This window comes from Chiroxiphia lanceolata, chromosome 2 (assembly GCF_009829145.1).
Source record: "Chiroxiphia lanceolata isolate bChiLan1 chromosome 2, bChiLan1.pri, whole genome shotgun sequence".
Lineage (NCBI taxonomy): Eukaryota > Metazoa > Chordata > Aves > Passeriformes > Pipridae > Chiroxiphia > Chiroxiphia lanceolata.
The window spans coordinates 104,915,788-104,942,750 of NC_045638.1; the positions used below are offsets into that span (position 1 = coordinate 104,915,788).

A 26,963-nucleotide genomic window follows, 5' to 3' on the forward strand; every position below is an offset into this window, starting at 1 on the left:
GATTTTCACGGCTCAGAGTGCTTAAGGCCTTCCTCTTTTGCATATTAGCTGGGGTATTCCACAGTGCTCAAAGATAGTGTGGTAACAGAATTTCAGTCCTGGGTAGGTAAAATTGACAGGAGAAATTATTACTTCACATCAGCTCATGCCAACACTGTCCATTGTGTGTGCTTTCTAGTGAATTCTTAACTTTGTTTAAACATATTTCTTGCTTGTGCCTAGGAACAATATAAATATTTATACTGCATGCTTTAATACCTCTCTGAGGAAGGTTGTGTTTCTTAAAGAGTGCAAATGTTATACAGCTCATTATAATTCTCAGCTGGTTTCCTGCTTCACTCTGCATTTTTGTTAAATACTTGTCAAAGTATTTAGTCTTTCAGCATGAGGTAGTGTTACAATTCTGTGAATGTAATTTATTCTCTAATCCTTTTTGCCCATTTTGGCTAAAAATACTAATAAAAGCTTGCTGTTGACAAGAGGACAAAAGGGTTGTAAGATATGCATAGATGTAAAATAATCCAATGTATTCCTTGAATACAAAACAGGACAGGGAAAACAATCACCCACTTTTCATACCTACTCCTAAAAGGCAGTCTTATTAAATGCAGAATAAAGCATCTTGCTGTCCTCTGTTTTGCCTTATCAGTGCATATAATTCAAGTGGCTTTTCTCTGGTTTTCGCACCACTGGTACCTGTTAGGTCATGGATGGGTATTGACATCATCCAGGCACAGCTCATTCTCCCTTTGCCCTGCAAAATCATGAAGCACCCCTTGGTGGTCACTTAAATCAGTGTGTTAATTTTTGTTGACTTGTCTCCTCGGTGTGAGAGTTCTCTCCCAACTCGTTGTGTGCAGGTTTCACTGTTGTCCTACAGGTCTCTCACTATTCCTTTATTGAAAAAAATGCGTCATAGTCCAAACAAACCACACAGATGTAAATTTATGAACACTTTCATGATTAGTATTCTAAAACTAAGAAAATGTGTGTGCTCCTGGGTTCCTCTGCTAAAGCTCATCAGTCTTTGTGCAATGAGCTGGATTTGCTTCCTCAGGGAAAAAAGGCAGCTACTGTCCAAGACCTGTGTGAAGCTGAGCCTGGAGCTGAGTCCCCTACTAAGCCACAGCACAGACAATATAGGTTTCCCAAATTGCTCTTCTCCACCTTTGAGCACTTTGTGGCACAGCAATCCAGGTTTGAGTAATTAGAAGGACTTGCAGTGCTGTTTAATTACTGATGCTTCAATAGGCTTCATATTGCTGTGGCAACCGGGCAGGTTAGTCAAATGTACAGTGAGCTTTTTTATTAGCCACCTTCCTTTGTTCTTCTTTTCTAGGTGTTCTTTGCTGAAGATGTGGGTTCAAATAAAGGTGCCATCATTGGACTAATGGTGGGAGGTGTTGTCATAGCAACAGTGATTGTCATTACTTTGGTGATGCTGAAGAAGAAGCAGTACACATCTATTCACCATGGGGTTGTGGAGGTAAGAAAAGGCTTCCAAGCACAACTGGTGTCACCTGTACAGCACAGTCAACACACTGCTCTATAAATATTAATTTTCAAAGGAAGAAACAGTGGTTTTGGCTACATTCAGAATTGTCATGGTTGAATCCTGCAGTGTGGAGTCAAATTGCTTTATTTAGTAAATGCAGACACAATGTGAATCATGTTACATTGGGTATAAAACCACAGAAATCTCTTCTGGACTTATCCTAGACCAATCACCTCATAATGTAAAAGTTCATTTTATTGGAAATAGGACAGTAGCCAGTGACCAGATACTGGGCAAAATGAAAAATCTGGTTTTGGGAATTCACACACACTGATTTCTTTAGTTTTAACACTTGAGGCTGGTCTTCCATGGCTTGTGCTGTGCATTGCAAGGATTTTCCCTATACAGATATTTTATTATTCTCTGTTCTCTAAACAAGATTTTCTGTTGCTATCAACTTTTTTGATCTGTGGCTAATCTGAAACTCATAGATTTGAGAAAAAATGTAGTATATAAGACTCTTAGGTAGAATTTTCAAGGTGAAAATCCTTCTCAGCCTGCCAAGGAAATTTGTGGTCAATTTACAGTAATTTAAAATACTTCAACTGTTGCATGGCTTTAAGACAAGATCTCTTAAAGAAGTAGAAAAACTTAATTATGAGAACTGGAACAAGGTTAATGTAACTTTTTCCCCCTACTTAGTTTGCTGTGTGTCTGATTTTTAGATAGTACTTGTATTAGCAGGCACTCAAGACACTTGTATATTTTTGCCCTTCAGATTTGGTATTTTACATTTTTGACTGAAACTTAAGTCTTGATCAAGTCATAGTTTATGTTGGTTTCACCTGGAGTCAAGTGAACCTTGATTTAGTCTTGCTGGAGACACACATGCTTCAGGATGCATTTATTCCCCTGTCTGGGTCATTGGAGGGTCTTAAAAGTATTTGGGTAAGACTTTGTGTTAAGCCCATGCTTGTGCATCCCTCTCTCCATGCTGTGGTTGTCCATGTAGTTTGAAACCTTCCAAAGAGACATGGTCAGAAGAGCACCAACCATGTAGGGTGAGATTTGCACAGATACCAAGGTGTGCAGAATTTTCAACCAAGAGATAGAAAACGGCAAGTGGGACCCTTAAGCTTTAACTTTCTGTATGATAGCATTCAGTCCGTTTTGTAGAGAATTGAAACAGGTTTTGGTTTCAAACCACTGTCCTGATAACTGCTGCCAGTGGTTGTGCCACTGGAAGCTCTCCTTTGGCTGAGTTAGGTGACAATAGAAAGGCCAGGAGGCTTGCTGGGCCAAAGCCCCAAATCAGACACTGAATGTGGACATACCATTGTTGCAGTACCACCGTAGAATTCCAGATGGGCTTTGTCTGATAGAGTGATATGACAAAGGTAATCCTGGATTTCCACGAGCTGTCTTCAGTGACAGTGAACTTGGAAATGTTGGGCTAGAAATAACATGCACGAGCTGAATAAGTAACTCACGTCAAAATGACAGCATCACTTGGGGATTAAAAAATTTTACAGATAAAACCATAAAGCTCCAGCATGCAGATGTACTGAGAATATTGGTTGGTCTGTAGTATCACCCTGGAGATGGTGTCACCTTGTGGATTTGCTGCATTGTGTCTGGCATTGGCAGCCAGGATTCCTCCTTCTGGCAGACTTGCTCTGTGGTCTTGGCAGACTGCATGGCCTCACTGTCTGAGCTTCTTGCCTGCAAGAAAGGCATAACATCTATTTTTGTCCTAAGTTGGTGAAAATTTTGTAGCTCTTGCATTGGGGACGAAAAAACCCCCACCCAAAGTTCCGTATGCAGTTGATGTTTAATATCAAAATGTCTTCAAAATTAAGCTGTTCCATTCTAAAGAGGATTAATTTATTTAGCCACAGTGCACCTCTAATGTGCTGTGCATAAAAAGCACGAAAGAGCAGAATCACTTGGTGTAAAAATAACTGTACATCAGCTCTAGGTTGGCTGAGTATATTTTAACAAATCTTGCAACCTCTTTTTTGCGTGTCGGAAGTTGCAGTGAGAATTTAACGCTGTGGTAATGGATGCAAGATTACAAAACAGGTCCTGTTCCACATGGGTTCTTGACTTCCAAAAAGTCAACTCTGTTATACTTTTTCTCATTTCACTCTGATTTTTTTAACAAAATAAGTTATTAAAAATCCTGTTAGCCTTTTTTGAAACTCTGAGGAGGGATATACTTGTCCTATTTAGAAGTGTCATAACAATTTTTTCCCTAGTCTGAGAATAAAAATGTTCCAAAGTGGTTCAGACTCCCCAGGAAAAGAACTTAAGAACTTTGAGTACTCTTTAAGTTAAGTAAATAAATGACTGAGAGACTGAAAATTACTTATTATGTGTGCACACAGGGGCTCCAACAAATGTTTTGTGTTTTTTGCTGGTGCACCCACCCCAGCTGTCTGCAGGAGGTTATTTTCTCATGAAAGCAGGTGGCAAAGAGAGATTCTCACCTCTCCTGTGCACTGGGCAACAGCTGATTGTCTCAGCTTGTCCTCTTTGAGGATATTCTGTTCAAAGAATATCCTGATGGAGGGGGCACCTCCAGCAGGAGAATGTGGGGAGAGGTGACAACAGGAGGGCTCACAGCAGGAGCAGAGATGACACTACAGTTGCAGATGGGGATAGGTGGGCAAACAGCCTCAAAAGAGTTTATTTCCCTGACTGAGCAGTTTCCTCAAGAGACATCACATCATAGAAAAGAGAAGTGTGCCCACACCTCTTACACACTGTGTTCAGCTTCTGCCACCTCCATAATGGGTGCAAAAAGCTTCTTAAAATGGTAAGGGGCTTTAGGGATTTACTGACAAGGAGATAATTGGGTTCAAAGCATGTTGTTTGGCAGAGCAATACCTAGGACAGAGGTTGTGAGGAATGAGAGGAGTTTGGCAGCCTCAGAATGGGTAAAAGGGAATAGAAGAGAAGACATTCAGGGTGAGTGACAGCACATGTAGGTTGGCAGAGAGATGGATTGCCCTGCAGCAGACAGCTGCAGGAAAGAGAGGAGGTACCAGCACTGGTCATTTTAAAGGTGAAATTTAAAAGAAAAATTTACTAAGACTGCAAGTAAGAGCTTCAGTAAGTCCCTTTCATCTATAAATGCCAAATGCTCTATTTCAGAGGTTATTGAATTTTCACTAAAAACTGGTTTTATCAAAGTGAGACTTTTTAATATGGAATATTGTGCAAAGGTGGTAAAAATTCAGTCTTTTCCTACTGCTCTCATATTTTTTTTCCTAATCTGTTTCTCCTCCTTGATTTTCTTCCAAGTTTCTCATCAGTTCTTTAGTCTCTTTTACCTTGCCCTTACTTTGATTCCTTTTTAATTTATGTTGTTGTCTCACCCCATTTCCTACAAGCAGGTTATGCTGTGTACTTTTCACATTTTCTAGTCCTGAATAAGAAGTGCTGAGTGGGAGGCTCAAACTAAAACAGGTGGCAGAGTTAAATACGGTGTTGTTTGGAGCTTAAAGATGAAGAAGTCCAGCACAGGTTCTGGCATCCCTGTCTTTTGCATCCCAGCCCAGGAGGAAGGAAGATGATCTCGGACGTCCTGTTGATACCCAGGGATTCCTGGTCCATCAATCCCAAAGCTTCACATTGAGCTTTAATTTCATGCTAGAAAAGAATCTGTTGGTGGGTTTAGTTGTGAGTTGTGAGACTCTCACTTCTTGATTTGGAGCAGCACCACATACTCCAGTAGTGGTGCAGGAACCAGAGCTGACTTGGTGCTGCAGCAGCCCCTTCAAGAATGAAAGGAAGGGTGGCTTTTCCTCTGGACCTGCTTTTATTCTTATTTTCTGTAGGTGCTGAAAAGGCTCTAGGGACATTTGCCATTTTCCCTGCTTTGTCCTTGCCTTTGCAGCCGTGGTAGTGACAACTTCAGCAGCAGGAGCAGATGGCACACGGCAACATAGTCACAAGAGAAATAGTTAATGCTGTTAGATTTGCATGGTGCTCAAGGCAGGGGTTAGGCCTTTTGCAAGTTTGTACAAAATCTATAAGGAATGGGTTTGTTAGGCCCTACTGCTGTTTCACTGCTGCCATACACAGAAGACAAGTGCTCTGCTGCACATCAGTAGCATTGAGGGATTGCCAGACGTTGATCCACTGCATATGGATCTAGATGGTGTATTTTTTTGCAAGGAGAAGTTAGTAACCCGTGAAAAAAGGACAGGTGAAACAGCTCAGCCCCTGGGGTGGTTGCAGAGGTGGGTGCTGTGAGGTGTGGTGGGTCTCACCATCCCTCACTCAGTCCCACCACTGGCAAAGGGTACACGGGAGCAGCAGGCACAGACCAGTGCAAGTGCACAGCTGTACCCTGGCTGTGAGCATGTGGCTGTTCAGGGATGTCTGGGGGATTTGGGAGTGGGCGGGTGAAGAGGAGACTGGCTGTGAAATTCCCAGTTCTCCTGTCCTTGATGGATCAAAGGTGACTGTTGACAGCAGAGCTGAGCACTCCGCACTCACGTGGGCTGGCCATGGGAAGCCTGCATCCTTCAGATGGAACAGTTTGTTACTTTTGGAGAGGGAGAGGGGCAGGGAAAGACAAACACTATTCCACCTCCACCCTGGTTTCTCAAACAAGAAAAATAAAGCAAGAGTGACCTCTAAACTTGCTGCCTAAAAGCATATCACAGGAATTGAAGAAGTAGATGGATTTGTGGGTTGTTGCATAACAGAATTACTGCATGCAAATGCAACTTAAAAAATAGAGAAAGCCTGTGAATGGCAGTATTAAAAATGCAAGTTATATTGCAGAATTGGAAACACAGGGAGCACAGTGTCAGCCTAGCCCAGTGCTCTTTCTGCCTGGCATCCTGTTCCCTGCGCTCAGGAGTCAATGGCTTGCTGGAAGGGTCAGGGCTTCCAGCTATGGAACTCGTGAGCAAAAGTAATATATAACCCTTGAAGCTGGGTATTTCACAAAAATGTGTAATTGTTGTTTAAAAAAGGTACTTAATGGAAGATACAGTGTTGATTGAAAATGCAGTTTTGACATGGACAATGAGATTTAGAAGGGGCACAGATATGAAAGTGTATCAGATTTGGGGTTAGCAATTCATCTGAACAATCCGATGCATGTGCCACACAGAGAACCATTTCTTCTCTTAAATAGCAAGTAAAAGATGATATAAAGAGGAGATAGCTCTGAGAGGAACCATTTTCTGGTGGTTCTGTGGGAAAGGTACTGTTACAACCTGCCACAATGGAAGAACAGCTGCAAAAGTAAGCTGAGCAGCCTATGTTTGTCCCAGTCAAGGAAGAACGTACCTTTAATCTTTCTCAAGGGTATCAGGGAACAACTTACCAAAGGTCATAGTCTGTCCTCACTAAGATGAGATATTCCCAGTATTGCAGAGTAGGTTTAGAATGAGTATCAGACATCAGTACTTCTCCTTTGCTTTTTTATTAAAAGCTTAGATAGAGTAAGTTAGGGTTTCTTGAGAGAATACACTTTTCATTATCCTGAAATCTTTTTTGATGCTAAAAGTGCATTGCTGTTTTTCCTGGAGGTCACTATTCACAGGAACCCACAGGAAAATGTTCATACCTAATATTTAAGGGTAGAGTTTTAGGCACCTTCTGATTTTAAATTTTTGACAATGTAAAATTCACTTTTGCCTTTGCTTTTAAGAGCTGTCAAACCAAGCAGACTTTCTTGTCTCTGTTTTCATACCGGTTTAGCAAGATAGCCAGGATACAGTAGGTTTTGAATACACAAACATCTATTGAGCTCCTACAGACAGCAGAGGTAAAATACCTAGTTAAGATTTAGAGCCTGTTCTCAGGCACTCTGATTTTATGGAGTTTTGTATTACTATAATGTCCAGAGAAGCAAGAAAATAATTTGTGTGGAGAAATCCTGACTGAGCTGTCTTTGTGCCTGTCTTCCAAGAAATCAAGAAAGGTCAAATTTTGTTAGATAGAAATAAAACCAGTGCAGCTTTTTAGTGAGCTTTTTCTTTTCTTTTGAGATCCAGTTGATATTGATGTGTATTCTGAAGGGGGGGGGGGGGGGAATCCTGGTAACAAGAGGCTAGTGGAGAGATGCAAACTACATCCCCTTTTTTGCTTGTGGAGTTGCATGCTTCCCGAGCCAGACAACAAAAACCAAAGCTGGTACTGCTGATTTGAAGTCCTTCAGCAAAAAAATCAGTTGCAGAGTTGTTCTTGGTGCTTTATCTTCTTCTGCATATTACTCTGTTCAAAAAGTGAACCAGAGGATGCTTTCTGCCTGAACACAGAGGGAAGGGTGCAAAGTACATTGGGTGGCCCTAAGGTGGGGAAACATGGGTTGTGCTGTGAATTAAGCAGGAATCTGACCCTGGTTGTTCCCTCCTGTGACAGGTGGATGCTGCAGTGACACCAGAGGAACGCCACCTTTCCAAGATGCAGCAAAATGGCTACGAAAATCCCACCTACAAGTTCTTTGAACAGATGCAGAACTAGGACACCACAGCAGCCTCATGAGTTGGACAGCAGAATGATTGCTTCACTGCCCATCGGTGTTCAGTTATAGAGTAATGTGGAAAGAAAGAAAAACACTCTGTTTTATTATTTACTCATTCTCGCCTTTTGACAGCTGTGCTGTAACACAAGTAGATGCCTGAACTTGAATTAATAAAATCAGTAATGTATTTTCTCTCTCTTTCTCTTTACATTTCAGTCTTTACACTACATTATTAATGAATGTTTTTTGTGTACTGTAAAGAGGTTAGCTGTATTTAACTAGTGCATGGGTAGATTCTCTTTCCCAATTATTTATCATGTAGCTCCTTAGCCAGTTGTATATTATTCTTGTGATTTGTGACAAAAATTAAGTCCTAATTGAAATATGCTTTAAGAATTGATGGGGGATGCTTTCTGTGTCTGTGGGGTTTAGCTGCTTCTCTTTGCTGAGCATTTTTTTCTGATCACTATGCATTTTAAAGTAAAACAACATTTTTTAAAAAGTATTCCAGATGAGTTATTGAAATTCTTTTCCTCTGCAGCTGCATTTTATTGTACAGATTGTTGCTCCTGCTGTATTAGTGATGTAGAAATCATGGGAATACACATTCGTTTCTTTGTGCCTGTTTTATGTGCACACTTTAGGCATTGAAAAGTAAACTTTATTTTCTTTTCCATGTATCTTTTTGATCTTAAAAAAAAAAAAAATTAAAAAGAGTCCCTGTTAATTGTGAGCACTTCTGGGGGGAGAAGTGCCTGCTGGCCGAAAATTAACAGGGGTCCTCTGCAGGATGATTGTACAGAGCCATTGCTTATGAATTGACAGCTTTCTACACTGTGTTACATAAATAAATTAAGAAAAGAACGTGTGGGCAAGAGTTTTCTTTGGAGGAAGAAAACAAAGATCTCTGAAAGCCATTTAAACAGAATACATGGATGTTCACACTGAGAGGGGGTTGGGAAGGGATTTTCCCACAAGGATCGCGGCACTCACAGTCAGACCAGAGCAGAAGGCAGGCGGCAGCAAGACAGGGTGGGAAGGGGGAGTGCTGACTTTGGCACAGCTTCTCCTCTAGGATGTTGTCTCTTCTATTTTTTTCCCTTTTTCTTTCTTTCAGTTTGTATAATAGTGTTTTAATGTAAATAAATACATTCCTGGAGGAGCCCTGTTGTAGTGGTGTGTTTCTGCGCCAACCAGCCACCCTCGCTCGCACAGGGGAGCGTGGCACAGATGACTAACCAGCCTCCCATCTCCCAGTCCATCCCTAGGAGCCATTTGCCAGCAAGCTCTCCCTCACCACTGCTGCTCCCATGGCTTTCTGGCAAGATCCATGCCCTGCAATGTGCTCCGTTGGTGATGGCCAGCGGGAGCCTCACAGGCTGCGAGACCATCCAGCCTGCTGCTGCTGCCTCCCAGCAGGTGCCCAGCAAGGGTCAAACACCATCAGCGGTAATTTGCTCCCAAAAGCTGCAGGGAGAGGGCAAAGCCATGGGGGAGCTGTGGTGCGTAAACCCCAGCCAAGCACCTTCTGCCCACTGTCCACCTGAGAACTTCCTTCGGCTCCTGGCCCTCCGGGAGCACACCTGCAGCACAGGGAGAGCACATAATCCACAACATAGGGCTCGTCTACCCGGAGAGGTGAGACCACAGTGGGCTAGTGGGTCTGATCCTCAGGATGGCCTCTGGACCCAGCTCACAAAAAGGACCCCTCAGGTTGAGCTTGGAGATCAGTTGATGGAGCTACAAGCTGGGTTGTGGAATAAAACTGGAGGTGTGTGTTGTGTGAAAAAGGAAGCAAATTACTGTTTCTCTACAGCAAATAGGTTATATTTGAGGGAATAGGTTACATTTGAGGGAAGAGCAAGGAATAGAATAAAGACAGTATGATCTCTCCAGGGAAAGCCTCTTAATTTGGTTTTTCTACAGGCCATGGCAGCCTCTTCTCCAACATCGCCTAAAGCTTTTGTCTCTGCAGCAAGGTGAGGTGTGGCTGCAGTGGAGCTGCACAGCTCATTTGAGTGGCTGAGTTGCTCCAGACCACAGCTAGGAGAAAACAGAGAGTTTCCAGCCCTGTTGAGCTCACTAGCCCTTCCCCATCCAAGATCTTCCACAAAACCTTACCTGTTCAGCCAATTCACCTGCTGGCCTGGGACACACCTGTGCTGGCCGACTGGCCAGGAGGGGTGTTCAGTCACTGAGGGAACAGCCAGGGCAGGGAGTTTCACAAGCCATCTGCAAAGATTCAGGATGATGAGGAGGCATCTGCTACTATGAACCAGTAGTGGGAAAAACTGCAGAGCTTCCTATTGCCTGTTACCAACCAGATGTTTATTCCCTCTGCTCTTCCATCGCTGGTGCATCAAGGGAAATCATCTCAAAGGATCAGAGCCCTGGAAACAGTTTGATTTATTTGCAGGCCCTGGAGTATCCATGCATTATGAAGAACTTACAAAATATCCACAGAGAACTTACCATCTCCGTTTTTAAAACTGAACTGTTGGGCCAGAATGAAGTGTGATGGTGAGCAGAGGCCTTCAGGCTCCAAATTGCTCAAAAAAACTAATTAAACATTTTTCTTTTACTGATATTTAGGGTTAGGTTTGTGTCTGTTTGTGTAGGTGTTGTTATATAGGTCACGTATATCCCCTACAAAGGAATACATAAGACTTTTTTCTGTGTGTGTGTTCAGTATCATAGAATAAGATCCCACTTCGGAGGGAAGGCAGGATGTAATTCAATTTAGCTCTGTCTCATTAAAGAAGCATTATCAAAATTCCTTTTAGGAGAAGCTGGAGTAATCCATAAGATACAGAGGGCCACTGGCCTTTAGAGCAAATCCATTTATAATACCATAATCCCATGCAATCCCAGTTATAGAAAAATGCAATTGCTCTGAGCAGTAATTCCCAGACAGTCAAGCCTCCCGGTGTGGGGTTATGTGTCCAGTGAAACCCTGGCTTGCCTCTTGTGGATGAACTGTTAATAAATCACTCAGTTTTATGCACTGATTAAGTGATCAGGTTTTATGATTCCCTCCACACAGATACTCTCCTGAAAGAAAGGCAATAAATGCACACCGTGACGTGCTTGGAAAGCACAAGGCATGAACAAAGTTCCTGAAACTTCAGGAGGAACACTCCCACAGCTGCTGCAATCCTGAAAGCTGACGAGCAATTCATCACAGTTCCCAGGTAATAGCGGCAGGGTCCTGCCCGTCTCCAGCCATGCAAGCTCCTTATTGTGGAAAGATTATATTAGGCATGAATAAAAACAGTTTGATGGGCTCATAAAGTAGAAAAGCTGACAGAGGACAGTAGCTCAGCGCCTCACTCCCAACTGTGGGATTGATTGGGCATCACCCACTTCAGCAATAAACTGAGCAGAGCCACTGCACGCATCTATGGGCTGGAAACAAAATTCCACTCCCTAGCCATGAGGAATTGCTCTTGGAGGAGTGGGGGAATAAATAAAAATATCCCTGGCTGTTGAGTTGATACATTTAATGGTAAAAGTGTCCGAGGCTATGCCGTTTAAACAGAATGGGGTTAGAGAGTGTTTACACTGCAGGTCCATCAGCAGAGCTGGTGGGGGCAGTGCTGGGCCAGCCCCAGCCTTTTTAGCCTCTCACACACCTGCTGGGATTTAATGATGCTGGTGGTGCAGCTCTTGGTTGGTTTGCACTGGCTCACTCAGGTTAGTGGGTACCAGATGCAAGGTGAAGCTTCAGAACATTGTCAGACACATACTGGTGAAGCCACCTCAAAAAACACGTGCATGCATGCCATGCTCTGTTTTCAGCACCTGCCTCTTGTTAAATTTGGCTCTCCAAATCAAAATGAAGAACCAAAATTTCGGGATATGGTTTTAGGTATGATTATGGTGGGGCTGGGGTGATGGTTGGACTAGATGATCTTGAAGGTGTCTTCCAGCTTTGATGATGCTGTGATTCTCCAGCCATCCTTGGTCTAGGAAAAGCAAACCGAGGCCTGGTGTTGCCCTTGTGGAGAACAGCTCACAGCAGCTGTATTTTCCATTAGGTCTGTCATGATCCTTGCACAGCTCCAAAGTCTCCATCCTCATTATATCTGCACTTACCAAAGCAATTTTGGGGCCTTCACTGTGCAGCCAAATGGCTCATTTTTATTGTTTAAGCCTAATGGATTTTGTGGGTGGTGGGTAAGCTGCTGTTAAAATGCCTCCAGGCAATGAGATTGAAAATATCCTAATGACATATGAGAACAGGTTACAAATAACGCTGTGTGCAGTGTCCTGGTTGTGTTTCTCTGCAATTTTTCCACCACTTTGAAATAAGGGGCTCGATTAGGTCAGGCCAGGATGGCTCTTCTTTCTCATTGCTTCCCAGTAATTCTCTCTTCCACCTCCTTCCTAGAAAAAGCAAGCATTAAATCTTCCCTGCAACTTTCTACAGTCCTGGGAAATTTATTTGGCTGACTATACAGGAAAATCTTTTAAGGTTCCAAGTAGAAGTATTGGACATTATAAAGAGGTAATGAAATATTCTGGACTTAAAGAGATTCTTAGTTAAAGCTGAATTTGGACACTGAATTAGAGAGTGAGTCTCCCTAACTAGTGCCTCCCGTGTGGGGTCTGGACCATCTCTTTTATGAGGAGGGACTGTAGGAGCTGGGCCTGTTGAGTCTGGAGAAGAGCAGACTGGGAGGGGATCACAAAAATATCTCCAAGGTGGATGCCAAGAAGGTGGTGCCAGACTCTTTTCAGTGGTGCCCAGCAACAGGACGAGGAGCAATGGCCATAAACTAAAACCAAAGAAGTTTCACCTCAACATGAGAAAGAACTTCTTTGCACTGAGGGTGGCAGAGCACTGAACAGGCTGCCCAGGGAGATCGTGGATCCTCTCTCTCTGGAGACATTCCAAACCCACCTGGATGTGTTCCTGTGTCACCTGCTCTAGCTGACACTGTCTGGGCAGAAGGGTTGGACTGGATGAGCTCCAGAGGTCCCTTCCAACCCTAACTATTTTATGATTCCATGTTTGTTACCCAGTTTTTCTAAGGCAGATCACTGGAGAAAAGCATCCATATCAGTTTCAGATAGGATATGACCTGGATCAAAAGGTAGGCATTGGTCTTTTTGAGTGCTGCTAATTAATAAGTGAAAGAGAGAGAGAGAGGAAAAAAACTAGCTGGCACCTGGCAGACACTCCTCAGCAGGGGCTGACCGGCACCTGCAGGAAGCAGATCCTTGAAATATCTGTGACACTGCTGCTGGTCCAAAACAGGATGTGGTAATTATGGCTATTTTGAGTCCCTGAGCACCGCACCAAGTCCACTTAGCTATGCCCAAGCTCTACTTTGGGCTACGGCTCTGAGTACATTTCAAGCACAGGATCATTTTTCCATTTAATTAGACTGGGGAAAAAAACAGAAAAAAAAATCCCATTTACCCCATATGCTGCTCCTGTAAAAAGGGTTTATGGAAAAAGCTCTGCACCCCTCCAGCCCCTGCACCCAGATGGGAGCAAACCCAAGCTATGGCCAGCAGCACTCTCTGCCAGGCTGGCAGGAGGGAACTGAGCTCTGGCATCTTAATTCGATTTTTTAGAGCCCCTTGGGAAGGAAAAAAGCAAATCTAGAACAAATAAACACTGCTGAAGTGGGTTTTATTTTCCTTTTAACAGCCTTATCTCTCAACCTGCTTTGTAAGAGAAAGAGCACGGTCTATTTTCACAATTTTTTTGTGTGAAGCAGCTGGTTGGCATGTGGGGAGGGCTGGAGGCCATGCCCCCATGGACTGTGCTGGCCAGCAGGCCACGGACACTTGTCACTGCATTACAGTGACACCCAGCTGGGATGAAAGTGCAGACCCAGGACACTCATCTGGGGCTGCCTGGAGGGAGCATTCCAAGCCCTGCATCTGGCCCTGCTGTGTGGCTGTGCCTGCCATGCCAACCATGTTGAAGTCGATGCTCCTTCACCGAGCCTTTACCGGCCCGAGCATCTGGAATGTTCAGGCTACTAAGGGATGCACCAACATTTTATGCTTATTGAGGATCCAGCCCAATCCTGACTAGTTTGATGCTACAGAATCACATCAGCATCCGTGAGGACTGGAATCCTACTCCACGCCTCACACACATGCTGCCCAGTGATCACCTGGAGGTTCTGGGCTTATAAGGGCTGGATCTGGGGAGCTGAACCACAGCCAGACTGGATTTAGAACCTGGGGAGTCGGGATGAAGCCCCTGGTCTGCTGCCAGGACAATCTTGACACAGTGCTACAAAAGATGATCGTGACCTGCCTCACAGGTACAATCATTAAAAATGCCTTATTTGCAGCACCATAAAGTCTCCCCAGAGGTGACATAAACAATGAGCTACAAAAGACTGAACTGCAATTAGCCCAGTATTTTTTTTTAAATATCATTTGTACCCATTACCTATACTGAGTGTTGTAGTCCAGTTTGTCTTTTGTTTCTCTGGCACAGAAAATCTGCGTTGCCGAGGCACTTAGCTGGTTCTGACAATAGGATTGCTAGAAAATCTGCTGTGAAAGTCTGTGGACTGCCAAAATTCAGTAGCTGCAAGAGTATCATAGTCAACAGCCTGCATTTTGCAAAGCTTAAGTTTTACATGGTTGATATAAAAAAACGAATATAAAAACTAGATATAGAGAATAAAATTCCCTATTCACTGCCCCAGGATAGGTGTTATCCTTAAAAGCCCCCATAAATGAAGGGGAAGTCAGTAGGAGCAAGCCAGTGACAGCAAAGAAAAACTGCTTTCCCTCCAGATGGGCTGGCCAATCCTTTCTCTGCTGCTTGCCCAGGACAGCCTGAACATCACAGTTCTGGCCTGGTCCAGAGAAGGTGTCAGGACATCCTCTATCAAAGGTGTTGACACATCCTAAGTTGTCATGTGCCCATATAGAGTGGAGCAACTCAACCTATTCTGAGAGAAGGAAACGCCTGGAGCCACAGAAGGGTTTTGTCCATGATTCAAATCCCATTTATGATCAGTAGTTTATCCAGAAACAACCATATCCCTGCTGTAACCCTCTCCAATGCATAGTCAGTGCTCTAAGCTGGGACCAGAGGACACCTTCCAAAGGGTGTAGTACACACCAATGGAGGCTCAAAGCAGAGAGAGAAAATTCTGTTTGGCACGGCGTAGTACTGGCATGACCAAAGCTCTCCTAAACCAATCCAGAGAATAAGAAATACGGAATAGGAGAAACACACAAATGGGTATACAGTGTCAGAGCAAAGGTCCACCTAAGCCCAGCACTCTGCTTCCCATGGTGACCAAAAATGGAAGGCTGGGGAAGGGTATAGGAGGTTCCTAGATATCCACTGTGTTCCACCCCAGATATCTCACTTTGTCCAGATGTCTCACTTCAGGAAGGACATTGAGGTGCTGGAGCGTGTCCAGAGAAGGGCAACAGTCCTGGGGAAGGGTCTGGAGCACAAGTCCTATGAGAAGCAGCTGAGGGAGCTGGGGATGTTTAGTCTGGAGTACAGATGGCTTAAGGGGAGATCACGCTCTACAACTACTTGGAAGGAGGTTGTAGTGAGGTGGGGTTGGTGTCTTCTCCCAAGTAGGAAGAGACAGGACAACAGGAGTCTGCCTCAAGTTGTGCCACAGGACATTTAGGAAAAATTTCTTCACTGGAAAGGCTGTCAAGCCCTGGCACAGGCTGCCCAGGGCAGTGGTAGAGTCACCATCCCTGGAGGGATTTAAAAGACGTAGATGTGGCACTCGGGGACCTGGCTGGCCTTGGCAGTGCTGGAGGAACAGGTCGACTCAATGATCTTAGAGGTCTTTCCCAACCTAAGCAATTCTATGATTCTGTGATTCTATGACTGAGTGTGTGGTAGATGGTACAAACCTTGGAGAACATTTAACATCCACCACCCCTGGTCCAGATAGGCCCATCTAGAGTACAGTAGTGCAAGGTGAGGCTTTGATGAGATGCAGGCATATAGGCCCTCTACATAATAAAAATGCCACAGCAGAGTTTGTCTAGCCAAGATAACTGCTACTGCCTTTGGCCTGTATTGACATTTTAATGCAGAATCACTTCTGTGACAGAGAATCATAACAGTAAAACACAACGCTTTTAGGAGAGTGACATGTCTGAGAATCAACTCTAAATTGTCTGAAAGTATATCAGTCCCACCAAAGGACTGAATCATCATTCCGAGCATGACTTTGATCAAATAATATAATGCTTAAACATAATGATTAAACAACATAATGCAAATAAGAATGATAATTTTGCAGATTCCTCCCACCTTCTCTAGGCTTCTGGCAATATAAATAAAGAATCAGGATTTGGCATGATTCTACTTGAATTTGCTACTGACCTTGTGGTTAAGCTAAACAATATAAATGCAGATTGAAAGTGGTTTCTGCTTTCAAATCTGAACTACAGACAGAAAAGTAATTTCAATACAGTGGCAGTAAGTGGCATTTCGGACTTCTCTCTGTAAAACCACGTTAAAAAAGCAGCACTTAGAAATCTATGGGATGGCTGACAGTCACAGTTACAATAGACCAGCCTCTATGCACCTCAGATCCTGGTCGAGGGAATGGGCTCAAGTTCAGTGAGTTTCCACACCCCACTCACCCATATTGCCACCCCAAGGTAAACTCTGTCAGACTGTAAATCCCTCCTGCCTTTGCAGTAAAACCACACGAATCCCGTCCTGGGAAGATGCCTGTGATTTCACAAGATTGCTCCTGGGACAGAAGGAGTACAATGGTATAATGAGACCAGGTGGTGCCCACCCTTCCTACCACTCTTCAGGGAGATGTGCCAAGGAAGCCAGTTTTCCTTCCTGTCTTTCCTGAATTGTGGGCTTAGCACCATGCCCACCTACCAACTTGGGTCCATTCAGTGTACCATAATGAAGAGATACAGCTCTTCATGACTTCAGAGTAAGAAGAGTTAGTTAATCTCATCACAGTTTCCATTCTACAATAAGCCCAGTGACAGGAGCCTTCCTCAGCATACAGGGCACAAGAAGGCTCAAGGCCTCAGCTGCAGAGCTGACAAACCTGCTTTTCCCATTTGTTGCAGCACAGCAGCCTGCCTGCACAGAAGGATGGCAGTTCAGCATGGGGAGGGGGGGTCTTCTGCTCAGCTTATGCCATCTCATGTCATAAAGTTTAACTGAGCTTTGGAGGAAAAAAGAGCTTAATAAGGTCTCTGTAATGTAGTCATGAGAGTTTGGGGGTTTTTCATCCAGATGGGGGAAGTTGTGGAATTCTGTTTTAAAAATCAGTTTAATATAAAATAAACGAGGAGAAAAAACCTCAGCTGTATTTGTGAGCAGAAAAGTAAACCTTGCACAGTTTCTGGAAGGAGGAGACACACAAACCTACTTTCTGGGAAAGATTTATTGCCCTACTTTAAGAGGAAGCAAAGACAGAGCTCTGAAGCCCCGAGGATACGGAATAAACACCCACATCCTCTGTTTTTCTTACTGGTTTGCTCTAAAGGGCTTTCCAATCATTAGCCTGACTGTAAGAACTCATCTGAGGCTTGGGAACCAAAGACATTAAAAAAAACCCCAAACCCACAGCTTTTATGTACAGCAGTCTTGTATTGATCTGCCTAAAGTCATGAGCCCTGGCATATGGCTTTGTGTGAGAGCTGTAACAAGGTTAGCTGAAAGAAGCAGCATTCTGCAGCATTCACAGTCCTGTGCATTCGAAACATGTGCTTGAGCAATGCAAGATCCTGAGACTTTAATATATTATGCATTCTTATCTGCTTTTCCATTTCAGGACCTTGAAGGTCTACTCACATCTCACTTCCAAGCACTCGGCTGCAGTCACATGGATACAGCTGCTTGTGATTCTGTGGTCAAAGCACCAGGGTTAGATTATCCAGTCCATCATCAGCCCAAATGAAATCCCTGAAGCTGCTGAGGCTGACACGGAGCAAAAGATCATATTGCCCTTTTCTCATTGTAAAATGGCCCTTAAAAAAACCCAAACCACGTCCATAGCATGCTTGTGAAAGAAAGAAATTCTGTGTCAGAAATCTTACCAAGTTAGCATACCTAAAATACATACTTGTTCAAAATGCAATGCCTGTGTGCAGGCAAGACACCAAGAGTCAGGGTTTTAGACTCAGAAATGATCATAAAGATTCACTTTTCCCCCAGAAAACTCCCTTTCTTAATCTGACATTAAGCAAAAACGCAAACACAGCTAATACGTAATCAAACAATTTCTTGTGTTGGCTGGGAAGGAAGATACTATTATTTCTATTTTTAAATACTTGGGAGTCCTTTGAGGTCTGCAGCTCTACAGAGCTTTATAAAATACACAAGATTCTCATTAACATAGGCTTTTATATTAAAAGTTCAAATTTAACTACACCACTCAGGAAATGGTGCAAGTCAAAGTAAGTCTCTATCTCACAGTCAGCCACGTTAAGAGTACACACTTGTAGATGCATCTCTCTCTAAAACACCAAATACGTGCACAGCGTAGGTAAGTCAATGTTTGCTGAATGGCATTTTAAATGGCTCCATATGCTTTTGACTAAACTACTTCATAATGTACACAATAAAGTCCTCAACATTTTGCTAGTGCGTAATGTTTCTTTCAGTTTTATGGTGCAGCAGACTATTACACACTCAAAATAAACCCTGGCTCCATTAACACGAACCCATGGATTTGTTTATAAGTCTGCTTTGATTATTTTCCTCCAACCTGGCTACAGACCACATCAACTGTAAGCTCTTTGAAAGTGATATTTTTTAATCTGTTTTGATGGCACTTAGGAAGGAAACTCTGGTCAAAAATCAGAGCTTCTTCAACAGTAAATAATTAGACCTCAATGAGCATAGATAGCCTTTTCTTATCTGAGTGCAAAGGTCTTCATTAATTTAAAATCAGGCAAGGTGTTGTCTCTGTAAACATATAACATTTTTCATTTTGTTTTGCTTCCAGCTTAGGGGCGTTCAGCTCAGGACTTCATGAAAGTGGGGAGTGCATAGGTCTCAATATTGAAAAAAGAAAAGCAAGTTCTTTCAGGGGTGAATTAGACAGAGCTGTTCAGGCAACTGGAAAAGAGAGCAGGGGAACCATGAAATACAAAAGCTGTTCTGCAGGGAATGAGGGCTGAGATGCATTGGAAACTTCGTTCTGCTGCTGCTTTTGATGAAGAGAAAGCTGGTGTGACATCTGGCTCAGCCTACCTTAGCAATTAATGCAGAGTAATAAGTGTGGATCTGCTGATCAAAGCAATTGGTCCTGAGGCATCTCACGTCCCCATTACGACCTAAATTCAAGGTGTTTATTTCAGAGTATCTATAATCCAGCCTTCAGGGCTAAACAATTCAACTGCACGTACAGTCTGGCACTTTCATGAGCCAAGTGACCCCATCAAACCCTGTCTCACTCACACACCACCCCTTCTAGAAAGTACTGCAGCGTCCTTTCATCTGTTTTCTGTCACTGTGTCACTGCCCACTTCAGTTTGTACGCACATCATCTCCATTTTAAGGCTTCATGCCAGAAAAATCTCTACTTCTGTCTTTCCTGGTGCTGCTCCTGAGTGGCACCACAAAGCCAGCTTCTCCACCCACCTCCCTGCTCCTCTTTGGAGAGTGAGATCTCCCAAGGGGCTGTGGGCCAAGGGAGGGAGGTTAGTCCTGAATGCAGTACCTGATGTCTGTTGTCCTGGACTGTTTTTCCCAAAGGATGGGGCTGGCAGGATTTCCTCCTGGGTGGCCACCACGCCTTGCCTGAGTGTGACCACAGCCGTGGGGGCACAAGCAGCTGCACCACCCTGGCAAAGCTTCTGGATGTGAGAGGCCACAGCCCCGGTCATCAGCTGTGAGTAGACTCTGGTGTTCCATGTCACCTTTTAGGAGCTTATCCCTGGGATCAGTAGTAGAGCTACTGCCCTGAAGCAACTCACCATGCCAGTCCTGCCAGTCAACCATCACACAGTTTAGGGTGGGCCAGACTGCCAGGGAAAGGTAGTGCCCAGAGTTTGTCAGACAATTCTCCAGGCTCTCTTTTGTGGGAGCTGCTGGCAGTGCTCACCTTCCCATCCTGAGCTTAGCTCAGGGAGACCCTAACTGCACTGACCACCAAGACTGCCTGGTCATATACAGGCCGTCGTGGACCCTCACATAGTCATGGACATCTCTGCAGAAGGACTCCTGTCACCCATGGCATCTACTCCCAGCCTTGGATTCTATAGCTCTGTTAGTATTGTTCTTTCCAAGCCCTCACAATGTTCGTGGTGGAAGTCAAATGGATGTTTCCAGCTGGAAGGGGAGCCCTGTGTGCCACTGACAGGGTGCCAGTCCTCCCATGGTATCCAGCCCAGGGAGCTCATGGTTGTCACCAATGAGGGCCACAAACACACTGATCACCTGGAGTGGATTGCATGGTTAATCACTGATGCTTTTGTCACTGTAGCAAATATACTGTCAGTACAAAAGCATCAGAATGCTTGTCTGTCATCTTCCTCCACTCTGTTTCCTCAGAGGAGAACTTTCTACACTCTCCTCTAAGATTTGCCTGCTCCACTCTCTCACTTCTGAGTAACACTCAATCTACAAGCATGGAACAACAAGGGTTACTTGGATTACACCTTCCTTGGCCCTTGGTGGTTTAGGCTCTTACATCTATGTCAGGCACTGGTGCACTTTTGAAACAGACCTGGCAGGTTCGTGTCCTCTGAAAGGGATCTATCTTACACCAAAATCCCTCTGAGAAACAAACATGTCAGCAGGGGACATGGAGGCTCTCAGGTGGGTTGTTTCAAACCCCCACACAGCAGTATCTAACCAAACCATTAGAGTCACTGTGGTGTCTCTTTTACAGATGTGAGACATAGTCAGTCTTTCCTGTCTTCCTCTCCTCTCCCTTTCCCCCCCTAATGCCCACTCAGTAAGAAATGTTAGCACAACCCTCAAAATGCCAAGTGGCTTTTCAGTTGTTCCCATCTTGAATCTGGAACAAGCTAAAAGCGGTTGAACCTAAGTCAGCTCAGCAGGAACATAGATCTGCTTTTGTGTTACAAACAATTACAGGTTTATTTTTTGCCCTTTGGGCTGCCCTGAGTTTGCTCATGGCAACTACTTTCCCCATGTAACAAGCGTACAGGACCAGCCTTTGAATTCAGGAGACATAACACCAAAAAGCAGAAGCTGCATTAGGTCTTATCACTATCCTGGTTATGTGAATCCAGGACATGCAGTTTGTCAATGCTTTTATGCTTTTACACTATGCATTGCAGTCATCTCAAATGAATCATCTCAACCCCAAATTTATTCATTTGGTCACAGGACTTGCATTGCTACATGATAGAGATTTAAAATGAGGCAAGTTGCAGTGGAGCAACAAAGGATGTGGTAGAAAGGGTCACTAGCTCTATGACAAGGACTCTGGTTAAAAACTGGGAGCCAGAGTACCAAACTAGAGCACATAGCTAGCAAATATTGGAGGCTTTGTAAGTTAGAAGAGTCAAGCTCAAGGGTAAAAAAAAGCAGGAATTTATACAGGCACCAGTTTAAAGCTTCTGCTCAAAACACTTGGACAGTGAGGGCATTTTTAAAACTTCTGATGGCTGCCTCAGAAAGCTTCTTCAATAAACAATTAACATTTATTGGTGCGAAGCTGCAGTGTTTGCCTCTTTTCTATTCTAACTGTAAGACAACATCTTCACCTCTATGCCTACAAGCGATTAATTAGACAGCTGGTGTGTAGATGCTGCTTATCACACTGGAGGAAAACTGGCAGCACACAAGGTTTGGGTGTGAGTTAGGACACCAGCCATCCTACACTCTCTCTGTGGGGAAGGAGACCGAGCTTCTGGGCTGAGTCAGGGAAGGCAGACCCAGATGTGTGTGTCCCTCAGTCATGGCTGTGTGCGACAGAGGAGAGTAGATCCAAGCCTTCCCCAGGCAGGCACAGTCTGTGCTACCAATCTGCAGGCACAGTGCACCACAGGCTCTGGGTCACTCTGAGTAACTCCATTGTAACTAAATAGGAGCTGAATTTTAGAAATGCAGTACTGACAGGATAGGTGCAAGGTGGTGTAAAGGTATAAAACATTAAGACCAGGGAAGAGGCAATCAAAATAAAAACTAAGGGTTCGAGCTGACTGTCAGTGTACTGCTGGAAGTGCCAGGAAAGGTCTTTCTCCTTCCCAGGGAACCCTGATTGTAGTTTTGTAGAGAGAGATAGAAGGAGAAAAGAAAACATTGAGGTTGACTTGCAGTTCCCGAGACATCCCAGCTAACTGATGCTCCACGACAATTTTGCCTTGTACTACAAGACAAAAAGAGATTTTGCCTGCTGGTACCTACCTCAAATGAGCCACAAGTGAGCCCTTCACCCAGCAGTGTGATGCACAGCTGGGGAGAGAGAGGGATGAGGAGAAGTTCTTGTTTTGTTTGAGCAGATCAAAACACAGCAGGAAAATAAAGTCTGTCTAAAAATCCACATTCTGTTGCCCCATTCATTAGAGGAAGGGTTTCAGACTAAGGCTCTGTAACTCAACATCAATATGGAACTGAACCAGAAATAGTCACACGTGTCAACTTATGGAAACCTCAGTAAGGAGACAGAAAAAAAAAATGTAATATGCACAGCTTAAGATATCAGCATTTCAGGATCCTATTTTTAACCTCCTACAAATGCACTTACACATCCCACACGTTAGCTACAGATTCTCTTTCCTAACACTAATAGGCCAACAATTTTCCCCATCGTATGGAATATAAAGAACCCATCAACCACTTGGAAAAAAGCAAAGAGAGCATCATTTGGAGAGGCCTCAGGGTGGGGGGTTGTGACCCCAGGTTTACAAAATCGTGATGCTGAATGCAGAAGAGTTATCCACCACTCTGTGCACAGCCAGAGTTTGGGGGCACCTGCTGAACCTCCTGGGCCATCAGTCCCTGGGAAAAGTAAGTGCATCTGGACACAGCAGGTGGTCACTGCACTCACTGCCTCAGGAGCCCAGGGGACAGGCAGGACCATCAGGTCCAAAAAGGGACTAGAAGAATTCATCAACAGGTCCATAAATAAATACCAAAGGGACTAGGCAAGGATGTACCCTCAAACAGCCCAAATACAGCACTAGGGAACATGGGGAGGAGGAAGGACTGCCGCTGGGAGCTGGGCTCACGTGCTCACCCTAAATGGCATCTCCCGCTGGCACTGTCAGAGTTGAGATGCTGGGTGGCAGAGATGGCCCATTAATCTGATTCAGGAGGGCATTTGTGATGTTACAAACAACCTTAGGGTGGGGGAGGGGAAGGAAAAGAAACCCCACAGGTCTCTGTGACTGCAGAAAGTGAGAAAGGCAAAGAGAGCACTTACACTCCTGGGAGCTTGGCAGTGCTGGCCACCCCAGGAGCTGCCTAATTACAGCATTAAGCCCATTCCCCCTGGACCACTCTGCAGTCAGCCAGCACTGGGAGCACTGGGGAGGTATATTCATATGGGCTGGCAGCAGAGGTCATTGGTGTGGTCGTTTTGCTGCTCTCATCTCCTGCTCTATGTGCATTAGAAAATTAATATGAAAATTTAAATTATGGTAGTTCTGGAGCAGGAACAGGTTCTAAAAGAGAGGAGTAACACAACAGTGTTGACATGGAATAAACTCTGAGCAGGGGAAGGTTAAGGGTGTGAGTGGTTGGTGTTCCCTTCACTGATCAGATTTAAATGCAGCAGTGTGGGAGTGATGGAAGAACAGGAGCAGCCATACCTAACACTGCCACAGGAGCGCTGTGCCTCAGGCTGAGCTAACGGTTTGCTTCTCCCCCGAGTGCAGATCCAAGTCCAGGATGAGTGAGCTGCTGTGGCCTGGGTCATCTGGCCACCACACAGTGGCAAAGAGAGATGATCTATCAGTGCTGAGGTGGATGGATGCCAGGTAGTGAAATCTGGGGACCAGCTGCTGAACACCGCTGTTGCAGATGGCTTTTGTGATGCTACAGTTTAGACCAGAGATTAATAAACCTGTCTCCAAGTAGCCATTAGGAATGTGACAGGGCAGACCTTGTTTCTTTGCTTGAATCCCTCGTGTTGACCACTCAGCTGTATGATGTGACCACCTATGCTGTCACTTTTGATTCACACCTGTGTTTGCATGTCTAGTTGCTCTCTCCCTACCAACAAGGGCCTTCTGACACTAAAAAGGCTTTGAATGTGGGGTTGCCTTTTTTACACAGTCTTTAAGGTACTGTGGCATTCAAATCCCAGTTAGAACCCCATGCTCTAATAAGATTTGTAGTCAGCAGGACCAAGGCAACTTTACAAATAGAAAATGAGAAAATACCTTGGTCTTTTTAATAACAGGTCTCTCTGCTGGTGCTACCTAAAGGCAGAGAGATGTTACATCTCCAGTTACCAGGCAACTGCCAGGAGTTAAATTCTCTTTTGGGCTTTACCCCGTGGACTTGTCAGGGAAAGCTTCCTGGCCCTGAGAGGAGATGGGGAGGCTGGAAGGCTTAGGGAAGGAAGAGCAGGCTCAGGAAGCCTGAAGATGATGAATTCCTGACTAGACTCTCAGATTTCTCCCCCTTTCTTGTCTCCACAAGAAGACATTAGCTGGTCCATTGTTAAAGATGCTGGAGCTGTGGGCTCATTCACCACTGTGGTAGTCAGAGGTGGGCACTGAAACACGCAGCAGGGGTTTTTTTCACCCCTACTGAAGAACATTATGACCAAGGTCATAATGCCTTAATGCCTCAACAAGGGCAAGTGTATGGTCCTGCATCTGGGGAAGAATAACCCCAAGTACCAGTACAGGCTGGAGGCTGACTTACTAGAGAGCAGCTCTGTGGAGAAGGACCTGGAAGTCTTGGTGGATGACAAGTTGCCCATAAACCAGCAGTGTGCCCTTGCAGCCAGGAGGGCCAATGGTATCCCGGGATACATTGGGAAGAGTGTGGCCAGCAGGTCCAGGGAGGTGAACCTCCCCCTCTACTTGGCCCTAGTGAGGCACATCTGGAATGCTGTGTCCTCTTCTGGGTTCCTCAGTACAAGAAAGACAAGGAGCTATTGGAGAGGGTCCAACAGAGGCCACAAAGATGATGAGAGGTCTGGAGCATCTCTCTCATGAGGAGGGACTGTGTGAACTGAGCCTGTTTAGTCTGGAGAAGACTGAGAGGGGATCTCATCAGGTCATGCAAATGTCTCAAATATGAGTGCCAAGAGGATGATGCCAGACTGTTTTTGGTGATTCCAAGTGATAGGACAAGGAACAATGGCCATAAACTAGAGGACAAGAAATTCCACCTCAAGATAAGGAAGAACTTTACACTGAGGGTGTCAGATGACTGGAACAGGCTGCCCAGGGAGGTCATGGATTCTCCTTCTCTGGAGATATTCCAAACCCACCAGGACACGTTCCTGTGTCATCTGCTCCAGGCAACCCTGCCTTGGCAGAGGGGTTGGACTGGATGATCTCCAGAGGTCCCTTCCAACGTTAACAATTCTGTGATTCTGTGAGGTGCTACCACTGTTACTGATGGGCTCAGCCTTGGCCAGCAGTGGGTCCATCTTGGAGCTGCCTGGCATTGTCTCTCTTGGACATTGGGGAAGCTTCTGACACCCTTTCAGAGAAACCACACCTGTAGCACCCCTGCTACTGAAACCTTGCCATGCAAATCCAATATAACCTGTCATCTGTAAGGGGGCTACCACAGTACCCTGAAGAAAATAGACCCCCTTTATGTGGTTTAGTTTAATTTTTTTCAAAAAACGAAATGAGTAGCAACAAGATCAGGCTGTTGCCCCAGGAGCAGCAGGTAATTCTCTGACTAAAGCAAGGCAGCAGGTCAGTGAAAATATGTTGGCTCAGTGCATGAGAGTTTTCACTGATCTCAGCGGTGGGATGACTCACAGTGAGATGGGGTTGGGACAGAGCTACAGAGTAAATAAATCTATTAGCCAAGCAGGGGGCACCTGAGAGTGGAGTTTTCACTCAACAGCTTAGGAGAGACAGTTTCAGGGATTGCATCGAAAAACAGAGGCACCATAGGGAGACTGTCCCTGGCAGCTCCTATAACCAGAAGCCATGTGCCCTCTCCAGCAGGGAATTGTGGTTTATGGGCGGGGTGAAAAGGAACAGTGACCTTCCTGTCACTTAAAGGCCTGTTACGCTTTTTCCTGGCAAGTGGCCTTCAGAAGCACTGCCAAAATTATTGGCTCTCCAAAGAGCTGATATCTCCACAAAAAATCCGAAGGGAAGGGGAATGTAGCGGGTCGACCTTGGCTGGCTACCAGGCATTCAACCAGGATGCTCTCCTTCCTCAACAGGGCAGGGGGAGAAAACAAGACGACAAATCTCATGGGAAAAGATAAGGACAGGGGGATAGTTACCAGTTACTGTCATGGACAAGCAGTAATTTAATTTGTGGACAATTAAAATACAGTTGGATGGTGAGAAAGACAATAACGAAAATACCCTCCCCTTTCCCCCATTTCTTCCCAGGACCAACTTTATTCCTTTACCCCCAACTCCTCTGCCTCCTCCTTGCTCCCCACCCCAAGTGTTGCAGGGAAATAGGGAATGTGGGGCTATGGTCAGACCTAATGGCTCCTCTCTGCCACTCCTTCCTCTGCACACTCTTCCCTTGTCTAGCATGGGCTCTCCATGGACTGTAGTCCTTCAGGAAATACCCATCTGCTCCACCTTGGGATCCTCCATGGCTGCAGGGGATCCCTGCTTGGGTACGTGGAGCACAGCAGAGGCACCCCCTCCCCAAGGGATGCACCCTGGGTTTGCCATATTTACCTGTATCTCAGGGTGCTCCAGGGAGGTGGAAAAAGCCACTGAGAAGTCTGGATCAAGGTTCTTCAGGCCAAATGTTTCCATTTTTGGAAAATAAAAAAGAGATGTCAGTGGGAAAGACAAAATCCCAAATCCATGTTTTCTCTTCAGAAAATAAAATTTCTGTTAGCAAAAACCTAAGTCTGACCAAAGCTCTGCCAGCACTGATGCTGACAT

The 26,963-nt window shown here is 44.8% G+C and overlaps 1 protein-coding gene and 1 long non-coding RNA gene across 2 annotated transcripts in view; one reads left to right on the plus strand and one right to left on the minus strand.

Annotated features, from left to right (window-relative positions):
• Positions 1-9,147, plus strand: part of APP (amyloid beta precursor protein) — a 204,558-nt gene extending 195,411 nt beyond the window's left edge. The window contains 2 exon segments of the mRNA XM_032680859.1: positions 1,340-1,486; positions 7,883-9,147. Coding sequence (XP_032536750.1) covers positions 1,340-1,486; positions 7,883-7,984 — 249 coding nt within the window. The 3' untranslated portion in view covers positions 7,985-9,147.
• On the minus strand, positions 4,497-25,456 carry LOC116783355. The gene is made up of 3 exons (XR_004355649.1): positions 25,352-25,456; positions 16,074-16,079; positions 4,497-4,507 (listed from the first exon to the last, which is right to left on the minus strand). It is a non-coding gene; the product is annotated as an uncharacterized LOC116783355 (long non-coding RNA).
• Positions 25,457-26,963: the final 1,507 nt, after the last annotated feature.